The following is a 15425-nucleotide window of genomic DNA, read 5'->3' on the forward strand; positions in this document are numbered from 1 at the left end:
GCTCCTGGTAAGATTCCATTTGGCAGTGGTTGGGGTTTGGGGAAGTTTCTGAGGCTTAAAAAAATTTGGTTATGTTTAACCTGAATCCCTTAGCTTAGCTTTGGAAAACATCCACAAGCTTCCTCCTATCCCTTCTTTCCATTGCTTTCACTTACCCACCTGACATTTTTGTTAATCACAGTCTTAAGATGTTACTACTTACCATCCCCAAAGATGAATTTCTCGTTCTAACCTCTAATTTTTTTGACGGTGGTGTTTGATTTGAAGGTGCTGTGTTTATAGAGTTCACACCAGTAAGCCTTCAACTGCTAGGTGTTTTGAGTCACACCCTGTCTCACTTCACCTGCTCCCTCCTGGTTGCGCTCACTTATACTCTCAGAGGCTAGTGGAGTGGGTTGACTAAACTCTTGACCTTAACCATGTCATTGCCTTTCAGATTCTTCTAGAGTGTTCTAATTGAACCAATTTCTGTCTCTATTACCAAAAACTGTTTTGCTATAGCCTCTGAATCTCTCACTTGTACCTGCAAAGGATTCCTGGATCCAATCCCAACGTGTGTGTGTGGAGCCTTTCCCTCACCAACAAGCTGTTCTTGGACACCAGCAGAGTGTCTGAGAATTCAATTCTGAAACTATCTACCAAAAGATAGAGTCAGGTTCCTCGGGCGGGTAAATGTCTCAGTCCCACAAGACCACTCTCCACTTCAGACACCAGTCACAACCCCAGCTTGTTACCTGTGCTTCTGACCGACTGGCTATGAATTAGAGGTTCCAATGACCTCCTCCAACTCAGGATGCCAATCACAAGTCCAGTTTGTTACCTGTACTTCTGACTGACTAGCTGTAAATCAGAGGTTCCCATGACACTTCTTTGAGTTCCATTAATTTGCTAGAACAGCTCACAGAACTCAAGAAAACCCATTTACTTACTAGATTGCCAACTTATTACAAAGAATATGAATCAACAGCCAGAGGAAGAGATACATAGGGTGAGGTCCTGAACAAAGGTGCTTTTGTCCTTTTAGAGCTTGGGGCCCGGCACAGTGGCACGAGGAAGCATTCTGGTTCCCCAACATGGAAGCCCTCCAAAAAAGGGCCAACGAGCTGTCCTTTTGGTTTTTTATGAAGGCTTCATTATGTAGTCATGATTGACTGAGTCACTGGTCATTGGCAGTTGATCCAACCTCAAGCCCACTTCCCCTCCTCAGAAATCAGTGGGTGGGACTGAGGGTTCCAATCCTCTGATCACATGGCTAGTTCTCCTGGCATGGTTCCAATCCTCTGATCACATGGCTAGTTCTCCCCTTGAGTGGAGTCCAAAAGTCATCTTTATTAACATAAGACACCTTTATCACTCTCAACACTTAGAAAATTCCGAGGTTTTGAGAGCTGTGAGTCAGGAACTGTGGATGAAGACCACATATATATTAGAAATATATTTTGATCATCTGAATGACGAAATATATATTTCTTATAAATCACAATATTGCAGTACCAAATGGAAATCTCAAAAGAATGTTTTCTCCTATTGTCAGCAGTGGCATCTGGAGACCCTGAATCCACAGCAGGGCCTCCGGAACTGGGGGAAATGTGATTCCAGATCCTATTACTTAGAATGAAGTGTGGCTTCACCACAGTCATCCAGAAAGCTGCATACTGCATTCAGTGTGCAGCCCTATCTGTTGGCAGAATAGGCCACTACCTAGAGGATGGGCTTTGGAAGATATTTAGAGTATACCTGGTCTAAAAGATCTCTCCCATCAACCTACCACTATGGACTAAAGTCCTTACCATCTGTCAGCCACTCTCTGGTGTTAAGGCATTTACGGTTCCACCCAAAAAAATATAAATATATCCTCCAGGAGAGATGACCCTTAAACTGTTACACCTAAAATGCCATTAATTCAACTTAGCATATGCCAATGAGCTCTCTAGACCCTAAGAAAACCCTGAGAAGATAAGCAAGGTCATATTTCATGGGGAAGAGAAAAGGGCAAGGAAGGTTGAGCACTTAGGATGCTGTTTGGCTTTCCAAATAACTCAGGAGGCCTCTAGATTCAAAGAAACCCCCAAAAGACAGTGTAAAATAAAGGTTGGACACATTCTGGTTGGTGGCGGTGTGTGTTTATGGGCAGGATGATTTCCAAATCCTCAGTATGCCTCAGCACATGATCCCAAGAGCTGAGGTTGGACTTGACTCAGGTAAAGCAAAACAAGGGTGAGAAGCCAAGCATAGGGGACCAACAGCCCAGAAAAAATGGGCAGAAATTAAAAATAGTAGAGTTGAAACATATCAAAGAATGGTTAATGTCACTTGTTTAAAAAAACAAAAGGAAGAAAAGCAAATTTAGGATAGAGAGAGAGAAACACTGAGGTTGAGTGTACCTCACAAACCAGCAGGTGAATTTTCTGTAAGGAAATGATCTTAGAGTTGTCCATAGTTTTTCAAGTGAAAATGGAATTATTGATATTTTCTAACTATAAAACTGACACATGCTCATGATGAAAAATTCTAACAAAAAGGCATAAAGAAGAAAAGTAAAGATGTCCTATAACCCCCATACCCATTTTGATGTATATTTGCTGTTCCAGATGTCTTATATTCAGAAAAATTTCAAGCCTAAAATGGAGAAAAATGTTAAAAAGTTTAGTCTGGTAAACTTAAGTAAGGATAGGAGACATAGCTCCACAAACGGGAGGATTTAGCAGCGGGAACATAATGAGCTGATTGGTTTCTCTGGGAAGAACCCCGATTCACTTCAGCACCAAGTGTCCAGTGGTTCCTAGAGAGAGTTAAAGATGCGTTTTTGTTCTTGTTAGTGCCATCGAGTCGATTCCAGCTCCTAATGACCCTGTGTACAGCAGAGCAAAATCTCGCCCAGTCTCTTCGGGCCAGCCTCTCACCTTCCAGCATATATGAGACAATGCTCCGGTTCTATTCGTAAGGTTTTCATGGCCAGTTTTTTCGGAAGTGTGTGGCCAGGTCTTAGTCTGGAAGCTCCACTGAAACCTGTCCACTATGAGTGACCCTGCTGGTATTTGAAATACCGGTGGCATAGCTTTCAGCATCACAGCAACACACAGCCACCACAGTATGACAACCGACAGATGGGTGTGATTCCCTGACTGGGAAATGAACCTGGGCTGTGGTGCTCACCGAAGAATCTTAACCACGAGACCACCAGGGCTGGCTTAAAGATGCATTGCTTTCAACCAAAAGGTTTTAACCAAACAGAGCTCACGCTTCCTCATTCTCCTTTTTTATTGATAATTACTGCCTGGTGAGACAATGTGGTGAGAAGGGAGTGAATAATTGGAAGGGATGGGGGACATGGATGGATAAGGCAAGGGAAGGCAATTCCTTCCAAAATTGTAGGGAAGGAAAAAAATCCAAGAAAAGGAAAATAGATGTGCATAGTTTATGCATCTCTGGTGCTTTGAGGCTAGTGGTCGTGGCCTCTGTGGCGATGGAAGAGTGAAGGAGCAGTCCTGTCACCCCCGAGACCAGACACCAGGATGTAAATTCACTTCCTGCACCGTGTTGCAGAAATCTGATTCACAGCCACATGTCACCTAAGTGGGCAGGTGCAGATGTGGCGGGCACCTGGCAACTTGTCTATTTTTATCACGACAAGGAAATGTTTTTGTTCCTTTCTGTAAATCCACAGTTGCCTGGCATTATTTCTAAACATAGACTTTAAATACGTCAAATTCTATGCATTTAGCCTGTGCCAAAATTAGAGTTATTTTACAGACCTGAATATATTTAAAAAATGTATTGGCTCTGGTGAAAGCTATCACTACATAAATAGTGACATTCTGGTATCATAAACACCATATAATTAAATTAGACTAAATTATCTAGAAATTAGATTAAAATTAGATTAAAAACCTAACATTAATACATATCTCGTTTAAATCCGTGGTCACAAACACTTCACTTGATTGAATAAATGTATACTAGCTTTGATTTAAATCGTATTTTGGATATTGATCTCCATCACAGCATTATGGGAGAAAATTGTGCCCTCTCTGTGTAATAAATTCCTTCTTAAAATACAATATAGCTTTTAAAAGTCACGTTTTAAAAAGAAAAAGATTATTTGGGGTAAAATATTAACAGTATTTATAATAGTAATGAGACTGTGCTGAACCCAAAGAAAGCCATACAGAAATTATGAAGTGGGACTATCATTTAAAGACATATTATAAATGTTTTTTACACCTCTTGTACTCTTATAACAAACATCTTCTTGATTATTGAAAATGCGATTTAGAATTTGAATATGTTTTGATTATTCACAAATTACTAAAATTTGCAATCATGTTAATTGCTTGTCTATTTAGTGAGAAATAGCCATATTAAATTTATAGGGACACTTTTTGTTTTTGCTCTAGTGCTTCAACATGCTTTTAAACAAATGGAAAGCATCCATGGTCCATGCTTGTAATTCCCCTCCCTCGCCAGGACTTTTATCAGAAATTATTCACAGAATGTCTCAAGAGGATCAGACCAAAAAGGCAGCATCTATGCTCTTGTGAGCACTTTGCATTTTGTCTTTTTGACCAGAGAATAGGTGGCCAACTCCTTGAAAGTACACCTATACCACTCTCTTTATTTCTGATGCTGGTGGCTATCAAATTATCCAAAGAAGAGAGAACGCCTGAGTTGCAAGAGATCTTCGAAAGCCCTTGTGTACTTACAGGTGTCCCAGAGAGAAGAAAGTCTAAAGCTAAAGCCACACATTTAGTCTTTGATAGAATCAGGTTCAGACTTAAGTCCCGCGCCCTTTGTGCTCTGTAACTAAGTCCTTATTACAGAGGAAGAGCACTTCCGTTTAAACGATACCATCGCCCATCACTTTCATACCTCTTCTTCCAGGTGCAAGGCCTCAAAGAGGGTGAAAGCTACGTGTTCCGTGTTCGAGCCATAAACCTGACTGGAGTCGGGAAGCCGTCTGACCTTGCTGGGCCTGTTGTGGCAGAAACTCGTCCAGGTGGGCTTTTGCTTTTTCATTAAAAGTAATCTCATTTGTGTAAGATACCAAAGTAACATTCAACCTTACTTTCTATGCTTTTCCTCATTTTCAAAATTATTGATGTACGCTATCTGCGTAATTGATAAGTATGACCTTAGGACATGATAATCATTTACTGAATCACAGGCACCTCAGGACAGGGGTGAGCTAGGTTTGAAGTGGTCCAGGGCTATTCTGGTTCATCTCTAAAATCGGGGACGTTCTTGACCAAATTATGCTTCCTGGACCAACTGTTTCAAGCATACATTCCTGGGACATTATTCTTATTATACTGAGGCCATTAAGTACGTAAAAATATTTTCCCAGTCATAGGGGAATCTGGAATAGCCCAGTTAGCAAACGTGATCCTTAAACAAAAGTAGAATTTATGTAATTGTAGCTATTAAGTTAAACCAGGGGTCAGCAAACTTTTTCTATCAAGGGCCAGATAGTAAACATTTTTGAGTTTATGGCCGCATGGTCCCTGTCTCAATATTCACCTCTGCCGTGGCGCAAAAGCAGCCATCAACAATACATAAACTAGAGAGCGTGTCTGTGTTCCAATAAAACTTTACTGTGCATGTTATATGCATTATATATTATATGTAGTATAAAATTTGAATCTTAAGTAATTTTTATATCTTGAAATATTAAGGGTTTTTTGTTTTTTTAAAAATGTAAAAACCATTCTTAGTTTGCAGGCTATACAAAAAGAGGCAATGGGGCAAATTTAGCCCACGGGCCATAGTTTGCTGACCCCTGGGTTAAACTAACAGCGGTCCTAAATGAATGATCTATACAGCTGGGGCTGCTCTCAATTCCCATTTTCAAGAGATGCCATGATTGGACTAAGGAAGACAGTCGTCCCTTTTGTTACAAGAACAAAGTTTACAGTGTTCACTGCACAAACAGTTTCAGACCATTATATAATAATTCATTTTGTCATTTACTCTCTATCCCTTTTCAAAGTTGTCATATATTTTATTTCATAAAAGTTGCATAAAAGAAATCACTGGAAACAAGAGAGGATGAAAAAGTATTAACCAGTCACTTTAAATTTATATTCATTCTAGTCCAAGCACTTTCACTTTAATCCACCCCTATTTCAAGATTAAAATAAACAAAGAGCAGATACATAATATTTATTTTTATGATGAGAAAAGAATGTAAACATAGAAAACTCTGCTCTCTCTACGTGTTACCTGAAAAGTATATCAAATATACCCTTTGAGGAAATATCTGCCCTTTTCACGCTATTACTTCATAACCTGCTTTCAACTACTCTTATAATTACCCTCTAAGACCTGGATGTGACTAAAGTGACCTTATACAAAAGTGTGGCAGGTGTCTGGAGAGAGTACCACATCTCATATGAGTACCCTTTGCAAAATTTCATGAGAAAACAAAAAAGTGCTGGGAACATATATGCCAGGTCAATGATACCACACGAAGACACCAGGACACATATTCCTATAGAAATCAGACCCCTCAGTTGCCAACTGAGAGGAAATAAAAGGTGCCAAATGGACATGCAAAGGCACCCAACTGCAGAGTCTACCCTTGTAAGAACAACACTTAGATTACTATAAAAGTAAACTCTTAACCTAGCCATTGATAAGTTAAAAGCACCATGTAAGCAGTGGATTTCAAATCTGATTGACTAAAGAAAGCTTAAATTGATTTCTTATTTTCTCATCAATAGCCTCAGAATGGCAGGTGGCCAGGCATGACATTAATAAAGCCATCACTATGGAAATTTTACCACCAGAAAAGGATCTCCTGGTGAGCGACTCGGCAAGAGTTTTATTTCACTAATTTGGAATAAGGCACCAAAGTCATTTTTGTAGCCATTCCATTCCCAAAATATAGCTACAAACAAGAGCTGCAAACATCGATACACTAACTATACCAGATTAACCCATTTACTGGCTCACAGCCTAGGAAAGAATCCCAGGATGCACAAAGTCCAAATGCTTTGTCATGAAGGAGCTCCAAAACCCAGGAGACTCTTGGACTTGTTCCATATGCAACAGGCACATTCGTTCTTTCAATATGTATTTCTTAAGCACCTACTATACGCCAGGTGCTGTATGGGCACCAGGAGTAGAATAATATGACATCATCACTGCATACCAGGCTTACAATCTAGTGGAAAAGCCAGAGTTTACAACATGATATAATGAGAGCTATGATACATGTGTGTAGGAAATAGGCTATAAACTAGGTTTTAAGGTTTTATAAGTCCCTATAAAAATTTATATGTAGCCTAAGGTTGTCTATATTTATTAATTTTGTTAAATACAAATATTTCACTTTTACCCAGATATTTATTTTATGTTAGAATGGATAGGGCACGGGTAGGGAGCCATGTTATCAATTTCAAGATTCAGAATGTGAAACTGGATTTCTCTTTCAGAAGAACAAGGTCTTTTGGAATGCATTATTAAAATTTCAGGTAGAAAATAAAGCTTATCATGTAACAGCAAACCTCAAATACATCTAACAAGATACCTCAAGTGTAATTTGAATTCCAGTTAAAAGTTAACCTAATCCACCAGCATTCGTAGGATCGCTAGTCTCCCTTTAAAGTCGATGGATATGCAAGCAGATGTCTAATGCCATCGGCACTGCCACAAAGTCTAATCATGCTGGTAATGAGGATCCAGAAAATGAACTAAATATGTTGTACTTTGCCAAGAAATGTATTAGCTAAAAAAGCCTATAAGAATATGCTGCAAAATATTTAGTGTAGATTTGTTGGTACATAAAAGACACTTCTATTCTTGATATTTGATATTTTTCCAACAGTGTCTGTGTTGATTGCATCAGGCCTGGGGTATAAGTGGAGGCAAGGTGAGCCAGATCAGACAGAGACAAGAGAGAGACCTGCCAAGGTGTGGCAGGTGATCTGGAGGGCAACAAATAACTGGCGGTACAGGCTGCAGGTAGTCTGACCAGAGACCTAGCAGGAGGCAGGAGAATTCAGGTGATGGGCAGGAGAACCCCGACATGAGGCAGAATCCCAAGCAGGAACTGGGTTGCTAGAAGTTAGGACTTGGTCACTAGGAGCAAGGCAGGTTAGCACACAGCACCGGAAGGAAGAATGAGCTGGGATTAAATTGATGACCTACTAACCAATCCCAGTTTCTGAAAATTGGCTGGTGGTAGAACCTGGTAGGGCTGAGAATGCAAATGTATGCTCAGTGGCCTAGTGGTGGAGTCTCGAAGGATCTGAAGCAGGAAGCCAGGCTGACTATTAAAGATCAGCTTAACTGGCTAACTTGGAAAACTACACTTGTATTTGCTTACTAACTGTTCTCCTTCACCCATTAGAACAGTAGTTCTCAACCTTGGCTGTACATTAGAATCATGCCAGGGACTTTTTGAAAATACTGACTCCACTCTAGACCGATTAAATCAGAACCTCCAGGATGGAGCCTCGGCATAGGTTCATTTTTGTTTGTTTGTCTAGCTCCTTGGGTAATGTGTGTGAAACCAGGCTTGTGAACTGTGCATTAGACTGTGGGCTCCTTCAAAATAGGAACTGTGTCTTTTCTCTCTATATGCCAAGAGTCTAGTACCTAGTGTAGAGTAGTCATTTATTAAATGCAAATAATAATGAACGACTACCATGTTTTGGCCAGTGAATGTAACTGTTTTATAACCAAAGCATGTACGCTTAACTCTAGATATCTCATAATGAACGCCCTGGCTGTGAAGGGTGAGCTGAGAGAGAGGCTCAACGGGGGCTGGATGTGGACACCACAGTAGTGGATCAGCCAGCAGTCCTCGTGTTAAACACAGAGGAGCTCAGTCCAAACGTGACCGATTACATTAATTCACTTCGATCTGCTTCTATTCTGTCCCAGTCTCCAGTTTTTAAACATCACGCTGGCATGCATGCATGCACAATGGAGAAGGATAAATAATTAGAGCTTATAAAAGTGATCTAGGGCCAGCCCCGTGGCCTGGGGGTGAAGTTCCACGTGCTCTATTCAGCAGCCCAGGTTCACTTCCCAGGCGTGAACCTACACCACTTGTCGGCAGCCATGCTGTGGCAGCGATCTACCAACAAAACAGAGAATGGCACGGATGTTAGCTCAGGGTGAATCTTCCATAGCAATAAAAAGTGATCTATTAATGCTGATGCAAAAAACCAAATTATATGAGAAAGAATTCTCATATCAGATTACGAAATGTCTGGGAAGATGAACAGTTTACTGTAATTTAATTTCAGCTTTTAAATTTCATCCTTTTTTAAAAAATCATTTTTTGGAGGGGAGAGAGAAGTGGGACCAAGTTAATTTCCAAATAGTTCATTTTAGCTCTGGGCCATACCTTAATCCGTTCAGTACTAGGGGTAGGAGCAAGCCTGTAGGGACCATTAAAATGCCATTCCACACAATCCAGTATTTCTCTGTGTCCATATTAAGGATTTGTTTAGGGTTGAGGCAGCTGACTAGAGACAACTCTTCTTAAATCCTTTTCAGACCAAAATAATCTCTATCACTTTCTATAGCTAAATCTCTTGTGCTCTTAGCTGAATTCTTCATGTTCTTGAGCAGATTCAAAGGTCGTTCTCTAAGTCCTGACAAATTTTGGTCCACTTTTCCAGCACAACTCTGTGGAAAGGTGGGATGGCCTTTCATCCAGATGAGAATGTCCACAGGGATTCCTTTATTTTGACAGCAGAACATCAAACTTGCTGTCTGCTGGTTAAGTATCTGAACCAATTTGATCGTACATTAATTAACTTTAGAGAATGTGGCTCTTTAGACATTTATGAGTTGAACCATGAATTTACAGCAGCTCAGTGCTTGGCAAAAACTCAGGCTGTGGAAGACTCTAAAAAGAAAATCTGAGGATGTTGTAGCTACACCTTTTTACTCTGACACTGCACCAGGTTCATCTCCACAGGCATTGTCCTGGGGATTAGCCTGGGGCCTTTTATAAGCGCTCTCATTACATTGTGCTTGGTTTTCCTGGAGCATTTATAAAAAGAATCATCCATCTGAATGTCATATATCTTTTGTAAAATTGCAGTAGAATTTTTTGCCCACAGTGTATCCGGGACCCACTTATTTAGGGAATTCCGCTGTTAATTCCTCTTAGATTTTAATATGTGGAAAAACTGGCCCTTCCAGATTAGCATATTTACTTCCTTTATTATACAAAGATCTACAATCCAACATGTCCTTCCTTTTCAGATATAAGAAACCCTGAGCTTGTTTTTTAATTGTTTTGTCCACTTTTAACTTTCCGAGAGATGTCTTTTGTTTTAAACTCCTCACATTTACTCTTTGTTGTCCTAAGTAGTCTTTAAAGTATTTTCCAAAAACACCTTTTTCTCTATTTGTAAACCCAGAATGCAGGAAGAGTCTACCTTTTTTTCCAAAGGCAACTTCAATTCAAATTCCCTTTATTGGTATTATTGTAAAATACTTGGTCTACTAAGTCACTCTTTAAAACACCTTTATTCAAAGAACTATGTTAATAAATTAAATTAAAACTAAACAGTAACAGAAGGCTTTGAATTTGCAAAGCCATATTGAAGGAGTGTGATAGCATCAGCATTGTAATTCATGTGACAAATAAGGGACAAGCTGTAACTTATTGCACTGATCATTTTAAGTCAATAACCTTGTCATATTTCCACAGTGATATTGTTTAAACTGAATTTTTTTCTTGCAATATTATGTTGACTAAACATTATTTTCTAATGGGAATTGTTAGTGAGCTGAAGAAATATGCTTAAATAACTAGTCTTTGAATTATGTTCAGTGAATGTGATTTTTCAAATGCTTGAAATTGTGGTTACTTTTAGAGTGACACTTTCAGCCTGTTGACAGCATCATTGATATGTCAGGGAGGAGATCAAGCTTTGGATTCTGAGTTCTACAAAATTTAGTAGAAAACTCACTGCAACTAGGGTGTTTTCTTTTTTGGTACTTTTATTTCATCTTGTCTGCTTATCAGAATATTGGTGTTATGTGTAAGCTTTCATAAGACAAGTTCCAATAAAATACACATTGCAATTCTAAGCTGACATTTGTCTTTAACATCTATTTTTTTCAGTCCAGTCTCTGGTACAAATAAATATGGAAGACAAAATCCCAGCCCTTGTAGAATTTAACCCTATTCTTGATAAAATAAACAACCAGTGCAACTTTTTGAAAAATGAAAATCTAATCAAATACTCATTTGATTTTTAAAACTGAAGTGTCAAATATAGTTTTGATTATTTTTTAATTTTTTCCCTTTATTTGAATAAGTCAACCAATAGCGCCCATCATCGCCACAATTATGTGCATAAATGGAAGAAATGTTCATGCCTCTCTTTTCTACCCACTGCAGATATTGTCTACAGATACGTGCTGATTTGACATGGTTCATCAGGGAAAGTTTCACAGATGAGGAAAACTCTCTCAGACACTAGTTGACATTACATCTAATCCCTACTTTTTATTTGGTCTCTCCAGACAATTACTTAATTTCAGATTTTATCCTAAGACTTTAAAAAAACTACCACTTTCTTTTCTAAAAGTAAAAATTTTTATATTTGTTACATTAGGACCCAGCTATAACATAGTGATGTAAGACTCACAGGTTCAGGTGAAAACACATATATTGCCTGGGACTTAAAAATAACATCTTTTGTTCTCCAAGTACTTTACAAAAATTGCTTTTCCAGAGTAATTCAATGAGACAGCTCTATATTCTTCTTTCAGTAACTGAGGCAATTGAAACAGCAACTAAGCAGGGTTTTCCTATTCTCCAAGTTGCTTGGTTTGGAGCCAAATTTGGCCATTCAGAAACTTGAACAAATTGTTTTAAATACCTAGTTGTTCCATTTACCTGAGAATTTCCTGCCTGAGCATCAATACTTTAAAATTTCACTTTAAGGCTGATGAAAATTCTCATAAAATAGATTACACACTTCAGTACATACTTTTCAACCTTCTCAAATGCAGTATACTTAATCTTATTTATCTTTTCCTCTGTGATTCACATCATAAGTATCAACCTTATGTATTGTACAGTGATATCTTCTGGGGTGAGGAGCCATCTGTCCCTTTACTAAATAATGTCTTTGTGCCTGCTTTTTCATTTTCTGCCTCCTCTCCTGCTGTCATTTTCCTTATTCTCAGTGTGCTTGTTGATAGTAGCTTCTTACTTCCCTCTCTTTTTTTTGGTTTAATCTACTGAGAGAAACCAACCAACTAGGCTTATTAGAATCATCTCAAGCTAAGTATAAATGCATTCCAAGTGACGGTCTATGGAATTCTCCAGTGAGTGTCCAGGAATACTAGCGTGTGGACTTTGTCACGTCAGCACTGGCTCTTAGAGGCTTGTTTTCCTTACTTCTTGGTTTTGGGCACAGTTCCAAATTGGTGAAGTGTTACAGCACAAAGGTTATCTATGGAGTTGAGAGAAAGGCTAAGCTAATTCTATTATTCATGTTCTTCCTGTTTCGTGACTCCTTTGCAGAAAAGTCAAATCTTTCACTTTAGTAAAAACATCAAGATTCTTAACCTAAGCAATATTTTTTCTGTTGTAAATTTGAGTCATACCTTTAATAAATAAACATAAAGATGATTGATTCACTTCCTTTTAAAAGGTATTACAGATAAGACAGTGAGTGATTAATATGAACAACTGTCATGCCTCCAAAATAGATATTATGCAAATAGCAAGAAAGGTTTAGTCAACTTCCATCACTTCTATTCTTTCCTCTTCATAACAATACAGATATACAGACAATTTGTGAGCTGTCTTCTCTCGGTGACTCAGCCAAGCTAATTGTGTATGGGAACACTGTCTAAGCCTCAGCTTGCTTAGGTGTTAGTCTTTTCTTAAGTTTTAATAAGAGCATGTGTTCACTGTGTTTCATACAGCAATGGATTGTGAGGATTAGTCATGTGCTATTGGGAATAGAAAGAAAACATGGTCTGCAACTTCCAATGGACTAGGCACAGCCCTTTAAAAGTCATACAGGGTAGACATTTCTCTGAAGGAGCAATTAAGTCTTTAATTGATTATTATTTCCTTTTATCTATATTTTATGCTAAATATGAAAATATCCCTTTGTTTTTAAAAAATCTCCTAGAACGAGTCTTCTCTATGCTTTCCATGTGTTAAAAATCACTTTTTGGAAGTTTATAATTGAAGCACACACTTCCATCAATAAGGACATGAATTAGATCAACCGCCAGGCTTAGGAACCAAGTCTCACGTGTCACTGCTCACTATTTGAGCGCTCGTTTTCTTTTGGCCTTTCCCTGAGTGAAGTGTTACAATTTTTTTCGCCTGACAAGTTTTATTGGACAGTAGGCCAGCATGCTGGCTTTTTACAGTACAATCTAGAGAGAAAAACTTCAATCCCTTGGGAAGTATCCATTGGAAGAGTTTTTCTGCATTTTTAAAAAGAAAGCTGCACCTTTCTGAGATTTCGCATAATGTGTGGAAATAAACCAAGTTTAGACTGGTAGTTGAATGCATGCCAGTTTGAGCAGAGCACTTTGTCTTTCAAACTGGATTTAGGGGTAGATGTGAACATTTTATATGCTGTTACAAACTCGCTTTGAATTGCTGTTTCCAGATGTAGGTGCAATTTAAAAATTTTTTTTGCTGAGGAAGATTCACTCTGAGCTAACATCTGTTGCCAACCTTCCCCTCGCTTTTTTTTTTCTCCCCAAAGCCCCAGCACATAGTTGTATATTTTAGTTGTGAGTCCTTCTAGTTCTTCTATGTGAGCCACTGCCACAGCATGGCTACTGACAGATGAGTGGTGGTGTTCTGCACCCAAGGAACCAAACCTGGGCCGCCAGAGCAGAGTGTGCCAAACTTTAACCACTAGGCCATCAGGGCTGGTTCAGGTGCAATTTTTTATAACTCTCAAAAATAACAGAACTCAGAACATTAACTGAATTGTTTTATTTTAAAATACAAATACAAATCTTCTTCAAATATCTGGATCTCTTGAAATTCATTTCCATTTAAGTTTCCATACAGTTCAATAGCAATCGTTTCTGGGTTGCAATTGTTCTAATCTAGAGGGGCATCTTTAGATTGGTTCTCATCAGCAGAACACGTTTCCATCTATTTCTCCATTCTTAAATGATTTACCAACTTGAACATGTGAATATAGACAATTCTTATTACCTCTACTTTCTCCTCTTCAATTTCCCTTTGGTTTCTTAATTGCTTATCTATCCTTTCCTGATGACTAGTTGGATATGGGTGTTATTGAAGCAAAAGTCGTGAATTAGGTCTGATAATGACCATTCAATTTTCTTTTTTCCTAAGACTGCCCTGTCCCTCTTTTTTATGATCAACCCACACCCATACTGAATCATCAGTCATGTCAACTAATTTTTATTCAGCCCTGAACAAACAATACTGTCCATGGTGTTGGCTCTATCTAAGAAACATGGCACGTTCTTTTAATTCCATGTTACAGTATACAAGTTGAATAGTAGAGCAGGATTGTCAGTCGTAGTGAGCAATTGAGGCTTTTCCCTTGCACAAGCTCAAGGCCCTGCTTTAAGGCTAGAGTAAAGGATCCCGAGGTAAGGAATTCTTAGTTGGTTGATATTTACCAGGAAATATCAGCGCCTCATTTTTGATCTTCTAGGAACCAAGGAGGTCGTTGTAAGCGTGGATGATGATGGAATCATTTCCCTGAACTTCGAATGTGATCAGATGGCTCCAAATTCTGAGTTCACCTGGTCCAAAGATTATGTATCCACTGAAGACTCCCCACGATTAGAAGTTGAAAGCAAAGGCAACAAGTACGGACAGTTTCAATCAAAATAATGGGTTTCCTTTTCATGATAGAAGGATGAAGTAAGCTCTTTGCTTTCCATTTCAAATACTTGGTTTAAGAGGATGAAATCACACATATTTTATATCTGGTAATATAAAAAGTAATAACCAGTATAAACCTTAAAAAATAATCCTTGTAAAGTACTTTTCTCATTACTTCATTTAAAGTGCTTTCTCGTATATTATCTTATGATGTTAGAAAAGTTTTGATTGACATAAAAGTGAGCTTTAAAGATGATTCTCATTATTCTACAAAATTTTTAAATCTTAAAATAATGGAAAGGGTGGTTATGGGGAGGGAATAAGGAAGAACTTGCCAATTGCTCCTTCAAGTTGTGGTAAATTAAATGGATTAGGTATAATCTGTTCTGCTTTTCTCGACACCACGTATGAGTGACACAATAATGCCCTTGAAAGAACTCTATATGGGAAGCATAGAGTAGCTGAGTTCTAGTCCCAGCTCTGCCAGCAGTGCTATGGGACCTGGGGAAGCTTTTAACTTCATAGACTTTGGGTTTCTTTTTCTATAAAATGGGAGAGAGTGAAGGGGATTAATTTTATCATCTGTTACCTCCTTTCAGCC

At 38.5% G+C, this 15425-nt stretch overlaps 1 protein-coding gene across 1 annotated transcript in view; it reads left to right on the forward strand.

Moving 5' to 3' along the window:
* The window catches only part of MYOM1 (myomesin 1), a 143343-nt gene that overhangs the window by 98557 nt on the left and 29361 nt on the right, over window positions 1–15425 (forward strand). The window contains exons 22-23 of the mRNA XM_046671935.1: window positions 4882–4996; window positions 14652–14808. Coding sequence (XP_046527891.1) covers window positions 4882–4996; window positions 14652–14808 — 272 coding nt within the window. The remainder of the gene's footprint in view (window positions 1–4881; window positions 4997–14651; window positions 14809–15425) is intronic.

Source organism: Equus quagga, chromosome 9 (genome assembly GCF_021613505.1).
Source record: "Equus quagga isolate Etosha38 chromosome 9, UCLA_HA_Equagga_1.0, whole genome shotgun sequence".
Classification (NCBI taxonomy): domain Eukaryota; kingdom Metazoa; phylum Chordata; class Mammalia; order Perissodactyla; family Equidae; genus Equus; species Equus quagga.